General features: G+C 44.5%; 1 protein-coding gene across 5 annotated transcripts in view; it reads left to right on the forward strand.

Moving 5' to 3' along the window:
• GNAL (G protein subunit alpha L) overlaps positions 1-15,120 on the forward strand; it is a 143,682-nt gene that overhangs the window by 21,694 nt on the left and 106,868 nt on the right. For 2 of the 5 annotated variants that reach the window (XM_038543888.1, XM_038543887.1), the window contains one exon: positions 14,031-14,564. The exons of 1 other annotated variant lie outside the window; for it this stretch is intronic. Coding sequence is in view for 1 of the 4 variants with exons in the window: in XM_038543895.1 (XP_038399823.1) it covers positions 14,233-14,254 (22 nt within the window). In the remaining 3 variants the exon portion in view is untranslated. The remainder of the gene's footprint in view (positions 1-14,030; positions 14,565-15,120) is intronic. 2 more of the 5 variants (XM_038543891.1, XM_038543895.1) reach the window with 1 other exon arrangement.

Here is a 15,120-nt window from a genome sequence, read left to right on the forward strand (position 1 = left end):
CATGTGTAATGTGTATCTGTATTTCATTTCTTTTCATGACCTAATAATAGTCCACTGCATGGATATGCCACATTGTTGGTCCATCCATTCGGTGATGGACATATACATTATTTCTACTTTTTAGCTGTTATGAAGAATGCTGGTGTGAACATTCAAATACAAGTTATTGTCTGTATGTATGTTTTCACTTCTCTTAGGTATATATCTAGGAGTGGATTGCTGGGTCATATGGTAACTCCATCTGACTTCTTGACAAACTGTAAAACAGTTTGCCAAAGCAGCTGAATCATTTTACATTTCCACCAGCAATAATAGTAGGTTCCAGATTTTCCACATCCTCACTACCACTTGTTATTGTCTGTCTTTCTGATTTTGCCATCCTAGTGGGTGTGAAATTGCTTGCACTGTGCTTTTGATTATTATTTTCCTAATAACCAATACTGTTTAGCATCTTTTCATGATGCTGATTGACAATTTGTGTCCTTTTTTTTAAATATTTTATTTATTTATTTATTTATTTATTTATTTATTTATTTATTTATTTGGGGAGAGAAAGAGAGCATGCACAAGCAGTGGGAGAACAGAGGGAGAAGGACAAGTAGATTCCAGGCTGAGTGTGGAGCCTGCTGCTGGCTCAATCCCATGACCCTGTGACCAGGACCTAAGCCAAAATCAAGAGTCAGGCATTCAACCAACTCAGCCACCCAGGTGCCTCCAAAATTTGTGTCTTCTGTAGAGAAATGTCTGAATTCAAATCCTTTGTTCATTTTTAATTAGGTTATTTGTCTTCTTACTGTTGTATTGTAGTAGTTTCTTAAATATTCTAGACTCGAGAGTCTTTTATTCTTAACCACATGCAACTCTCCACTTTATTATTTTTTTTTAAGATTTATTTATTTATCTTAGGTGGGGAGGGACAGAGGGAGAGAATCTTAAGCAGACTTGCGGTGAGCATGGAGTCTGCTGCGGGGCTCAATCCCACAGCCCTGAGATCATGATCTGAGTTGAAACCAAGAGTCCAACACTCAACCGACTGAGCCACCCAAACACCTCATGACTGCACTTAATGTGCTAGCCCATGGGATATCTGCTCAGTAGTAGCCAATTTTAGCCTCTATTGTTATAATTTTAATTGCGTCGTACGTCTTCAAGTTTCTCAATATGGACCTTTACCAACATTTACAAATTTAGGGGTTATATATTGAATTTTCAAAACAAATTAAGATGTCAGTATACTTTGGATCACTGTTTTATCAATGTCAGTGTTAAGTCAGCAGAACCCAATAACTGATGATGAACACAATAATTTATTTTTTTGAGGTAGATTTTAATTAACACTTGTTTCCCAGATATTATGTATGAATGATGTTATTTGGTATTAATTTATAAAAGGAAGAAAAAGCTTTAAAATTGTAACCATTTATGTATCATGGTAGAGCTACATTAAAAATAAGGAATGTTGAAAGCAAATTAGTACTTAAATATTTTCAGTAAGATTTCCCATTGTTACTGAATAATGAAGTTGTTACATTATGGAGAACAAAATTCTAAGACACAGTACAGTTTCTTTTTTTTTAATTTATTTTTTATTGGTGTTCAATTTACTAACATACAGAATAACCCCCAGTGCCCGTCACCCATTCACTCCCACCCCCCGCCCTCCTCCCCTTCTACCACCCCTAGTTCGTTTCCCAGAGTTAGTAGTCTTTACGTTCTGTCTCCCTTTCTGATATTTCCCACACATTTCTTCTCCCTTCCCTTATATTCCCTTTCACTATTATTTATATTCCCCAAATGAATGAGAACAACACAGTACAGTTTCTATTTTAAAAAAATGTATATGGGAACTTCTCATTCTATTCTGTATCTTTTTTTAATTTATTTTTTATTGGTGTTCAATTTGCCATCATATAGAATAACACCCAGTGCTCATCCGTCAAGTGCCCACCTCAGTGCCCATCACCCAGTCATCCCCACCCCTCCCCGCCCACCTCTCCTTCCAGAGTTAGGAGTTCATTTCCCAGAGTTAGGCGTCTCTCATGTTCTGTCTCCCTTTCTGATATTTCCCACTCATTTTTTCTCCCTTCCCCTTTATTCCCTTTCACTATTTTTTTATATTCCCCACATGAATGTATAACAGCTAACAGCAAGAACATAAGCAGAAATTCAGGGACATTCAAGAAGACAGGAAGATGGCAATATTAGGAAGAGATGGGGAAGAAGGGATGCATAAAGGAGATGCTATGTATTTTTTAAATAGGCGTTTTCTGAGCTTTGATTAACAGAAATAGCAAGCAGAGGGGAAAGGAGAAATGAAACTGTGCACCGTCCTGCGGGGAAGGAACAGCAGGTGGTGCCTGGCGTCCCGCTGGCGCTTGAAGCTGTGACAGGCGCTGGGGCCCTGCGCTCGCGGTGGGGTTATTCCCAGACGCGGCCGCCAGGTGGCGCTGTGGAACAGGAAAGCGCCGAGGGCCTTCGAGCCGGCGCTTCTCGCAGTCGGCCACCTGGGCACCCGTGACCCTCTGAGCTGGCGCTCGGTGCCCGAGGTGGCTGCCGCCAACCTCGCATTCTGTTAGTGTACTAAGCACTTACAATGGCACTGAGAGATTCTCTCCATTACCTTGTGTCAAAGGGAGGTTAAAGCGATCTGTCTGGTGCATGCATAGGAGATGGGCTCTTACGGGGCCCCCGTGGGTGAGGCCTCCGTGCCTCTTACCCGACACCCAGCAGCGTGCTGGATGGGAGCTGCAGTTAAGCCAGTAGTAGGTCCCACCCCTCATTTGTATGTTCTCTTTTTTCATCCTCCGGGAATATTTTTTCTGTGCTAAAGAAATTCAAGCCCAAGACTTGTGTTCACAAGTGGTTCTTACATTCCTGGTCAGATCATGCACCCATCCATTCTGTAAAAGAGCTCCCATCATCTCTATCCCAGAGAAAGCACACCGCGGGCTAACTGCCACCTGACTTCAGTTTTGTCCTACCTCTAATAAGTGCTCCACATATTAAAATTATTTTGAGGGATCCCTGGGTGGCGCAGCAGTTTAGCACCTGCCTTTGGCCCAGGGCGCGATCCTGGAGACCTGGAATCGAATCCCACATCGGGCTCCTGGTGCATGGAGCCTGCTTCTCCCTCTGCCTATGTCTCTGCCTCTCTCTCTCTCTCTCTCTCTCTCTCTGTGTGTGTGACTATCATAAATAAATAAAAATTTTAAAAAAATAATCTAAAAAATTTAAAAATAAATAAATAAATAAAATAAAATTATTTTGAGACCAAACTTTCCCTGTTGCGGCCCTGCTTCCAACAGCTCTGTGACTTCTGCTGTCCTCAGGGTAAAGAATAGAATCCTTAACAGAACCCAGAGCTAGTCAGTGTGTGAGTCCCTTCCTCCTTGTGACACCTGGCATGTCATTGGCACTCAATAAATACTTGGGGAGATCAGTGATAAAATCCACACAAGCAGAATCCAAATATCAGGCAGGTGAGAAGGTAAAGAGCTGACGGAGAATTAGCAGTGAAGAAGTGCTGACTGATGTATTGAAGTCGTACTGTGCAACGTTGTGGGCAGGTCTGCACGAGTGCTGACTTGCAGAACATCAAGACTGCAAGACTTTTCAAGACTTTCATGTTCCCAACTCACCAGGAAAGATTAAGGGGTGGGAGTGAGGGTGGGGTGTCTCCTGTTCTGGGACAGGTGCAGCTGTCTTCCCCGAGGCTCAGTGGTTCCTTGGTGGAGGTGAGGGGGAAGCAAGAGCAGTAACCTTTTCTTTATGCAAAAGGACCAAATCACACAGACTGGATTGGGTTGAAACCATCATCACTGGAGCTCTGAGGGCTGAAAGCAAGGTGACGTGGCCCAAAGGAATTCTCTCAGGCTCCAACCAGCTCGGGGGACCTGATGGTGCCTTGATTATTTACATACGTAGTAAACATATGATCAACTAGATTCAAAGGAACCAAACTTTGGTTCATATACTTTTTATAGTATATACTATATACTGTATGTACTTTTCTATACTCAGCTTTTAAAGGAAAACGAGAGGTGGTGACAAAACAATGACGACACTCCTCGTGTGCAGTGAATCGGGGATCAGTAAGGATTCACTTTCCTCCTCTATTGTAGGAATTGTGCCTGGAGTTGAGTGTGGGTTTTTGTAAGTATAGGGCTGTATTTTATATTTCTGTTCCAATATACCAAATCAAAAACCAGCAGCAGCCAGGAAGGTCACATTCCTCGTCTCACTATACTTCACCACTCATCCTGTAGCACTAATTCTCAGTTTGGGATTGGTGGAAGGATGGATAACCAGAGGTCCCTGGAACATCTGGATCTGGGAACTAGAGCGTGGGGACTCTGGCTGAAACCTGAGGCCCTGAATGTCAAGAGCTTTCTCCCACACTGACCATGACTGCGTATTTTATTACTTTAAGCAATATTGTCAATTATTTTACATAGGACTCGCTAGCCTCCTCTGTCTACTTCTGCATATGTTTGAAAATTTCCACAATAAAACCTTTTTTAAAAAAAGTCTCCTTCATGCAAGCATTTCATTATCATACAAAAGAACACAACAGTGGAGAATGTAGACTTTTGATCATTTCTTCTGGTTTCTACAAGATCCTATAAAATCAAGGAAAGGTAAGTTACTTTAGAAATACTTTATTTGGTTAAGCAGGAATGCCAAGTAATGTTTCAGAAATATATCCAATGGAGGTTGAAATATTTCCTATTATTCTTAATTAGAGGGAGGAATTCATATGCAGTAAATAAAAATTCATATGCAGTAATAAACTCCTTTTCCTTTATGGGTTATAGACTTTAAAAAGATGATAATAATGTTCATGGAAAATCTATGTCCATAAATATATTGCTTCAGATTTCTAATATCATAGGACCACCATTTAGGATATAGTGAACAGAAATGACTGTGAAACATGAATAAAACTGAAAGAGCTGAGTGTCAGGAGTTTAATGTCCACATTGGTGCGGACAAGTACAACACCCAACTAAACTAGACACAGTGGGGTAGAGATCGCCACAGGCATCCTGGGGACTGTGGGGAAGTCATGGGCTAGCCTAGGATCCTAACCACCTCGTGGCACTGGCTTTGGGTTCCCAGGGGAACACCACCTGTCCCTGGGGGAGGCTGCCCTGGAGTCCTTCTTTCATTCACTCAGTAAACAGCATGGATCTGACAAGGCTTGTAGGAAACAGCATTTGGAGGGGCTTATTCTGGAGAGACCAGGCATTCATAGAATCACAGCAATGAGGGGGGGCATTAAAAACCCTGTGGGATTTCCCTGAGATGAGTCACCATGGGACCAGGGTCACCTTGGGGCAGGAGACACTGGCAGGGGCCCAGGCTTGGGAGAGGATTTGCATAGATGCAGAGATGCTGTTGGCAACCTTTTGACACAAAGAGAGAGGTGAACTAGCGGGGAGGGGAGAGGTTGGCCAATGTGAGGGTTGGCAGCCAGGAAGAGTATTAGCCAGAGATGCCGCTAAGGGAGGAGGGCTAAGTGAAGAGGGGGCTACCGGGGACAGATAATTTCATAATTTCAGGTGTCCATTGGTCTCCTTAATTTGAAAGAATACAAAATAGGGCCACCAGGGAGGCTCAGCGGTTGGGCATTTGCCTTGGGCTCAGGGCATGATCCCAGGGTCCAGGGATCAAGTCCCACTTCGGGCTCCCTGCAGGGAGCCTGCTTCTCCCTCTGTCTGTGTTTCTGCCTCTCTGTGTGTGTGTGTCTCTCATGAATAAATAAATAACATCTTTTAAAAAAAGAAAAGACAAAATAATTGTAAAAAGGGCAGGGAATGCAGAAGGACAGAAGCAAAAGCAAAGGCCTCCCCTTCCCCTGTGCCACCAGTCCCTGGGGGCCCTCAAGCCCTCTGCGCGGTGGAGAGTCTGTGACAGAAATAACTTTAGACAACAGGCTAGCGCATCAGCGTTGTTCTGCAGCCACTGGGGACCTGACATAGCATGTCACTGCGCCTCAAGATCTATTACGTTTTCTTTCCACGGGTGGGGTTAGATTGCTTTATTAAAGATACTTGTCTGCGGTTTTCTTTCTTTTTACTGTGGAGGCCTTGATTTTATTTTTAACTAATTTGAAAGTTAAATAATAAAGGCAATCTCCTGAATGAGGATTTGAAGAAACACCATGCACCCTTGACGACGCCCTTGTAGAGCATCTGTCCTAAAAGATTTGCACCAGGATTCTACAACCTGTATTTGCAAAAGGCCCTTAGGGACGGGCATGTTTCTGTAAGGAGATTTTGCTGTGTTGTTTGGAAGCTGCTGGTGATCACATCCTCCTTCAGCACATGAAGAGCATCCTTCGTAGTTTTCCCACATCAGCCGCAGGGTGGACATTCCCCAGATGTACTAAAGAGACAGACATGACAACTAAGTGCTGTGTAACAGAGGGTCAGCTCCTGAAAGAGGGATAGCGGGGATGGCTCTAAGGGACATCACTCCTTCTACTGGTAGACTCTGAATATAGACTGTAGATTAGCTGATAGGACTGCAGCAAAGTGGGGCGCCTGGGGGGCTCGGGCTGGAGCATCTGCCTTCAATTCACAGCATGACCCTGGGGTCCTAGGATCGAGTCGGGTTCCCTGCAGGGAGCCTGCTTCTCCCTCTGCCTATGTCTCTGCCTCTCTCTGTCTCTCATGAATAAATAAATAAAATCTTAAAAAAAAAAAAAAGACTGCAGTGATGTTTATAGTTCTATGAGAGAATCATGTTCTTAGGAAATATGCATTGACAACAACATGTTGGCATCTTACTCTCAGATAGTTCTGGAAAAAGTGTGTGCCTATGAAGTATGAAAACACAGAGCGTAAGATAAAACAAATGCAGCAACATGCTAACAATGAAGGCCCTGGGTGAAGGGTGTGCAGAAAAATTTGATACCACTCTTAGAGTTTTTTTAAGAATTAAATGTTGAAAAACATACACATAGCCAAATATTTATGTGGTGACATCGGAATTAGTTTGTACGTATCTTAATCATCCTTGTGGAAGAACAGCTTGCTTCTTTGCGATAATGACCTGCAAATGCCTCATGTATGTATAGTCTTCTAGTCAATTCGAAGGACCTCGAGCAAGTTTTCATTCCCCCTCTCCTTGACTGCCCAAGTTCTTGCAAGTTTTTCTGAATCTTTCTCCCTTCCACTCTTCCTTGTAATGTGTCTTGCTTTCACCACCCTGGCTGGGCCTCCAGTTCTGTGCATAAGGTCTTTCCAGCATAAGGTCATGCTTCCTTCTGAAAGCATGACCTCCCTAATCTTTCCAGCATAAGGTCATGCTTCCTTCTGAAAGCACGGCCACGTCAGGTCACAGCCCACTCAGAACCTGACGGTGTGCCAAGGCGGCTAAAAACAGTTGTACGGATTTTCAACCCTACGGTGGCACCTGACAAACATAGCAGTGGTCTCTGAAATCTGGGTGGCTCTGCTCCTAAACCATACCTGGCATGGGGACACACCAGCCCAGAGGAGGGACCCTGTTTGGGTCAGGATCCTGGCAGAAAACAAATATCCCATTCAAACCAGGTTACTTAAGGGGGCTTGCTGAAGGTATTATTCATAAAAGTTTGCAGAGGGCTCAGGCAACCAAAAAGGGATGGTGCCGCAGCCCAGAGCTGGCAACAGCAGGGAACCATCGCCAGCCCAGGCCTAAGGGGCAGGAGCCCACAGCAGTTGTTGGAGCCAAGCAAAGGGCCTCTGGCCAGGAACTGCGGCTCCCAGTAGAGTTAGGAAGCCACAGCCAGACCATAGCCTGGCAGGGAGAGGGCTGCGGGAAGCACTCTGACCCCCACCCCCCACCCATCTGTCCCCTCTGCACCCCCCGGGAGCTGGGAGCCCAGACCAGACAGTCTGCAGAGGCCAGCCTCCTGGTCTGCAGAACCAGGAGAAGGCCCAGCATGGGATACCTTTGTGCGGCACATAGGGTAGTGGACTTAGGGGCTAATGGGCCTGCTGGTGCCTCAGCACTGCAAGGAGACAGGCCTGACTTATGTTTCTTACTTGAATACTTGAAACTTCCCACAGACGGAGCCTTCCACAGTTGTCTCTCCCAGCTCCCTGGCTGCAAACTTCCAGGTCACTGCTCCCCAACCTGAACACAGCCTATACCCCCACAAACCTTGGCTGGTGGTCTCTCTTTTCCCCCCAGGGGCTTCCTTCTGACAGGCTTTGGGCCCTTCCTGAGCACAGCACAGACCAAGGTACCCTCCAGCTCGTGGCCTCCGTGGCTTCACTGCCTGTAACCCGGATTGTCACCTCTGTTATGGGCAGTTATGAATCCCTGGGGGGGGGGGGGGGGGCAGATTCCAGTCTTCCAGAGGGGAGGATGGTGTCTGGAAGGTCTCTCCTCCCATGGGCAGAGCCCAGGTGGACAATGCCCCCAGCCTGTCTGCCTCCTGGCCTCAGGGCCCTTTCCCTTGGACCAGTAACCCAGTAGGGAATCAGAGACAGCCCCTTCCAGGCCACGTGGCAAAATTGTGTTGTGAGCCCCACGTGGAACAGCTGAGGACCAGTTTGATGGCAGCAGGACAGCAAGGGATTTTGGGGGACTCAAGACCTGCAAGGCTAAAGGAACTCTAATAGTCACAGACGCTGATGGGGTCAGATGCTCTTATCTGTCCAACATTCACACCACGTTATTATTGTACCCCATGCACTAGATGCACCAGCAAAGGACATGAACAGAAACATTACAGATGTGTAGGTTGTTGACTGAACAAGGGCACATAGCCTGAAGAGAAGTCTGTGCAAACCTAGATGCCCTAGGGACACTTGATTCTTTTTCTTTTTTTTAAGATTTTATTTATTTATTCATGACAGAGAGAGAGAGACAGAGACACAGGCACAGGCAGAAGGAGAAGCAGGCTCTACGCAGGGAGCCCAATGCGGGACTTGATCCCAGGTCTCCAGGATCACGCCCTGGGCAAAAGGCAGGCGCTAAACTGCTGAGCCACCCAGAGATCCCCAGGACACTTGATTCTTAATGCATTTTTGAGCCTTTCATGGAGCATAGAATCCCTGTGCTGTTGCTTTAACTTTTTATTTGGAAGTAATTTCAAACTTAGGAAAATTTCAGGTGTAAGAAGAGTACAAAGAACTCTCAGAGGGGTGCCTGGGTGACTCAGTTGGCCACATGGTCAACTCTTGGTTTTGGCTCAGGTCATGGGTCATGGAATCCAGCCCCACATCAGCTCTGTGCTCAGTGCAGAGTCTGCTTGAAAATTCTCTCCCTCTGCCCCTCCCCCCAACTCATGCACATGTGTGTGCTCTCTCTCTCTTTCTCTCAAATAAATCTCCAAAAAAAGACCTCTCAGCTACCTGTCGCCCAGATTCCCCTGTTGCCAGCATTGGCCACATATGCTTTATCATTTGCATTCTTTCTATGAATCTTTGCTATAGATACAGAGATAGGAATTTTTCTGACTCCTCGGAGCCTCAGTTGTCAACATCGCGGGCCCCCACTCCTTGGAGACTTCTGTGCCCGCGCCCCAAGAACGGTGTGCACTTGTCTTGCACCATCGCGGTGCAGACAGCAACTACAGTGGGTTTCACACTGACACCGTGTCAACGTGAAACTCACTGAACAGTATCTCTCATTGGCCATCTGAGTTTCCGGTTCATCGGTTGAGCCGATTGTCCCGTGTAGCCTTCCCCTCCGCCCGGCAGCCGGCTTCCAGCTCTCTTTCGTTGCCCTTGACCTGGAACATCTCCACTCTCCTTCTTTGCCTTTTATGATGTTGCCATTTTTGAAGAATTAATCCCTCCTCCCTTTTGCTAAATTTCAGGGTTGCCTGATGTCTCCTCCTGACGTAGGTTCCAGGCTATGCCTCCCGGGCCCGAATGCTACCTAGACGATGGGTGGCCTTTGCAGGGTCCACATCTGGAAGCACAGGACGTCCTCGCCTCCTCCTTTGATGGTGTTACTTTTAATTACCCCGATTGTCGTCTTGTTTCTCCACTGAGGAGTTACTGTGTTTTACTCTGCACCTGGTTAGCAGTCTGTGGGGGGCCACGCAGAAATTCTGTTCCTAGTGAAAATGTTCCTTGCGGCTGACTCAGTTGGTGGAGAACGCAATTCTCTATCTCGGGGGTCATGAGTTCAAGCCCCGTATTGGGTGTAGAGATGACTTTAAAAATAAAATCTCTGTTAAAAAAAAATTGTTCCCCCAGATTGACCCTCCATTGCTGGGTCTTGCCTGACCCAGACTTCGCTATGCTGGTGGCAAATGCTGATTCACCCTCTCCAGGACTCTGTTCACATTCCCTAGGGAATTAGAGACATTGCTAGCTAGCAAGAACCCTCCCTTCTCCCCCATTTATTTATCTATTTGTTACTGGCACAGACACTTAATATTCCTACATTTCGCAGGGGTCTAGAATTCATTTCTGTACCTCGACATCTGGGTGCTCACACCATCCGAGATTTGACTAAATGAGAGCCCCTTCAATCTGGCTCTTGTGTTCCAATGACACACCCCCCAGCAGTCTGTAAGCACTTTCTTACTTTTCGGCATAACAGTGTTCCAGGTTTACCTTGCAGATACCCTGTCCCCCCAGACTGATATCACTCATTTCCCTGAGGAGCCCTGGTTCCTTGCGGTGATAAGCAAGACAAGTCAGACGTAGGCAGGAGATGTGCTCATGGCTACTGGAGCGTCTTAACTCCTTGGCATTTTCAGCAGACGAAACAAAGAAATGTATGTATGTACATCTGACCCTTGAACAACACAAATTCATACTGCATGAATCCACCTTTATGTGGATTTTTTTCAATACAGTACTGTAAATATATTTTCCTTGTGATTTTTCTTTTTTTTGTGATTTTCTTCATAACATTCTTTTCTCTGGCTTACTTTATTATAAGAAGACAATATATGATACATGTATATGATACATATAACATACAAAATATGTATTTAATCAATTGTTTATGTTAACTGTAAGTCTTCTAGTCAACAGTAGGCTAATAGCAGTTCAGTTTTTTGGATTTGGGTTTTTCAACATTTTATTTATTTATTTGAAAGAGAGTTTGAGAGCAGGAGCGGCAGAGAGAGGGGCAGAGGGAGAAAAAGGGAGAAGCAGACTCCCTGTTGAGCTGGGAACTTGACGCAGGGCTCCATCCCAGGACCCTGAGATGAGGGCCTAAGCCAAAGGCAGACGCTTAACCACCTAAGCCACCCAAGCACCCCTATAGTTAAGTTTTTGAGGAGTTAAAAGTTGTACATGGATTTTTAGCTGAGTAGGGGGCAACACCCCAACCTTGCAGTGTTCAAGGCTAACTATATATACATATATATGTATACAGCATACAAATGTAAGCACATATGTACCCATGACTATGAACATATACTATGTTTTGGAAATCATGATTTCACAGAGGCCACTACAATCCTAGTTTATCCTCACAGGCTTTCCCTTGCCTTCCTTCATTCTGTATTTGTACGTCATTCTTCCTTTCTGAAAATCCTGGCTGTCAATAACAACATCAACATATTTTTGCATTTGCTCAATCCTTCAATATATCTAACATGGTTTAGGATTTATCTGTAAAAGGGGTTTATCCCTTTTGAATGTCAGTCTTTCATTTATGTACAGTTTAAATCTGTCAAATTGTTCCTACTTAATGACAAATGTAAACAAAACACGTAAGGGCAAATACAGACCGATATCAGGCTCTGTCTCCCTTTTTCTTTGTCAGCAGCCCTGCAAGCTTTAGGAAGAGCCATCCCAACTTTTCTGTGAAAGCTACATAGTTCCCACCCGTGGTAAAATGTGTTTATGTTCCCTTCCATTTCATATACAATCTGACTGTTGTCACAGGAATACTGTTGCTTTAAACTCTGTAACTAAGCCAAATTCTAAAAGAAACCAGTTGCTAAGGCAACTGGGCAAAGAGTTAATTAATTCATCACTCATTATATGCAGATTAATCTGCCTAACCGAGTTAGAAGGTGGGCTTGTTTGATTTTTCCTTTCGTAATTAGTGGAAGAAGAATGATGTGATTTTTTTCAATTTGTAAGGACCGGAGAGTTCCTTCTGGAAAAGGCACAGGCTCTGTGATCAGACGGCTGCTTCACCGCTCTCGGGACCCTGTGGGGCCTTCAGACAAACAGCCTTATTGGCACAATGTGGACGATAATGTGCACCTTGTAGGCTGCAATGATGATCAGATGAGATGCTAGAAATAAAGCACTTTTCAGTATCTTTTTAAAATTGAGATGAAAAGGGACTATCAAAGGTTAGCATGCAGTTCTCCAGGAAAGGAAATGATATTCTTTCTTCACTTTTATAATTGACCACACACACCCCCTAGGTGTCCCACCCACTGTAGTAATGCCTATAGAATTCAGAGAACTTTACTGCATTTACTTGATTGCATGTCTACCCCTCTCTACTAGACTGGTAAATTGATTGAGGTGGGGGATAATGTCTGATTAATCCTTATGATCTCAAGGCTATGTGTGTATAGGCATTCAAAAAAAATAAAAATAAAATAAAATAAACCTAATGGTGAATGAATAAATGCACTGGTCCCCATAGAAAGCATCCTTCCAGCCTCCATCAGTCCTTCCCGCTCTACATTGCCACCTGCCGGTAAGAAGCTATAGTTGCAGCAAATGTTTCTAAACGACGACTTGAAGTTACTTGAACTATAATCAGAAAAGTGAAAACAAATATCCTGAAACCACAATAAAGATTTGCACCATTGTCATGATGAAGATTCTACATGTGTATTTTTTCCTGTTTTTCTTGTGTAAAATACGCAGAACATAAAATTTACCAGATTAACTATTTTTTTTTAGATTAACTATTTTTAAGGGTATAGTTCGGTGGCATTAACTGCATTCCCATTGTTGTGCAGCCACTGCCTCCGTCCACCCGCAAAACTTTTTCATCCTGCCAAACAGAAAGCCTGTGCCCATTAAACACCTAATCCCCATTCCCCCGCCCCCAGCCCCAGGCAACACCATTCTACTTTCCGTCTCTCTGAATCTGACCACTCTAGATCCCTCACAAAGTGGGATCCTACGTGTCCTTTTGTGCCTGGCTTTTTTCACCTAGCATGTCTTTAAGGTTTATCCATGTTGCAGCATCTTTTAGAATGTCCTTCTATTTTATTTTTTTAGAGAGGGAGTGCATGTGAGCAGAGGGAGGGTGGGAGGTGTGGAGGGAGAGGGAGAGAGTCCTCAAGCAGGTTCCTCACTCAGAATGGAGCACCCCCCCCCCACCGGGCTCTATCTCCCGACCTGGAGATCATGACCCTAGCCAAAATCAAGGGTCCGACGCTTAACCAACTGAGCCACCCAGATGCTCCAAAATGTCCCTCCTTTTTAAAGCAGAATACTATCTTATCATACACATAGACCACATTGTGTTTATCCATTCATCCATTACCTGTGGGTTTTTTTTCCCCTATTTGCAGTATGTCTCATTGCCTTTATGTTCCCACCTAGCAGCTAGTACTTTGCTCAGCTGAGTGTAGGTAGACCCCTCAGCAAATCAGTGCCGACTGCTCTATGCCTCATTGTTCATGTGTCCGACTAGTAGAAAAAAATCAAGAGTTCCTCGAGGACAACATGCTGCTTCATGTAGAGAAGTTACATGGATATGTATTTGTTAATTGATGTTGAATGATAACATTACTGCGTTTATTGAGAGCTTGCTATTTGCCAGGCACTGTGGTAAGATGAATTGACTCATATCATTTTCACCATAACTCTATGCCACTGTCCTCACTCATTTATAGAGAAAGGAACAGAACCACACAGCAGAAGAGGGATGTGAGCCCAGCCATTCTTGCTCCGCAGCCCCTGCTCTTAACCATTAAGCTATACACAGTCACCAGAGAGCTTTTACCTTAAGAAAAGTTGCCATACCAAGAATCTGTATTTTCCTGTGGTTTATTGAGATCCCCCCACCTCAGAGATGTAACGTGTGCTGTGTCCCTCTGCCTTCTGTACAGTACCTCTTCCCTCTCCTTTGCTTTCATTACACAGATTTTCCTCACCTGAAGGGTGTTCTTTCTCCCTACCTGGCCCGACCCCCCTTTCAAGACACGCCTGGGGTCCCTCCTGTTTGGTGAAGCTTTTGTGGATCCTGTGGACCCTCCCATCCCCCCAGGGGCTCTACGACACCTTCCAGCCCTGAGTTCCTGCGTATCGTCACTTGTCCTCTGAAGGATGAGAGTGTGCTAGTCTTATGTCCCCACCTGCTCCAGAAGGTAAAAAATTGGCCTCAGCGTCTTCTTATCCTGTTCATGGTACATCTCTGCGGATGATGTAGGAAGAGATAAACATGAGCTCAATGCCACGAATCTACGTTGTATAGATACAAAACTGGATTCTCTTAGCTGTCTTGCCTTACAGCACGGTTTACTGGATTTGCTTAAATTATGAGAACAGTTGTGAGGTAGGTAGGCATTGCTCAAGTCCAACCCTACATCAGTGTGTTAAAACAAGGATTCATGGCACCCTGGCTCCTGAAGCTCTCACATCGCACAGGGGCGCTTCACTGACCCGGAGAGAACATGGGTAAGCATTTAAACAGCACATGGCATTGTTTGTCTCTTTTTGCTCCAAATCAGGGCAAGAGGGTGATACACTTTGTTTTAAAAAATAGGTTTGAAGAGAACTCTTTCTTAATCATTAGACAGTGATTCTTATAACCCCAGAGATTGCATGAGATTGAATCTTAAAAAAGAAAAAAAACTTGGTGAATATAGTTATTGAGGAATAGAAAACTCTTGGTACCTAGAACTAAGTGCTAAAACTAATTTAATCATTTTTAAAAATGCCTTAAGATTTAAGCTTTATTCAGGAAACCGATTCCTAACTACAGAGAACAAACTGATGGTTGAGGGGGGGACGGGAGGAGAGGGGGGTGGGTGACACAGGTGCGAGTACTAAGGGGGGCACTTGTCATGAATACCGCAGTGTATGGAAGTGTTGAATCCCTGGATTGTGCACCTGAAACTAATGTAACACTGTATGATAGCTAACTGGAATTAAAAATAAAAACGCTTAAAAAATTCAAGTTTTATTCGCATATGGTAGATTTGTTTGCAAGTTCTACATTTCATATCTGATG

The sequence above is a fragment of the Canis lupus genome, chromosome 7 (genome assembly GCF_011100685.1).
Source record: "Canis lupus familiaris isolate Mischka breed German Shepherd chromosome 7, alternate assembly UU_Cfam_GSD_1.0, whole genome shotgun sequence".
Classification (NCBI taxonomy): domain Eukaryota; kingdom Metazoa; phylum Chordata; class Mammalia; order Carnivora; family Canidae; genus Canis; species Canis lupus.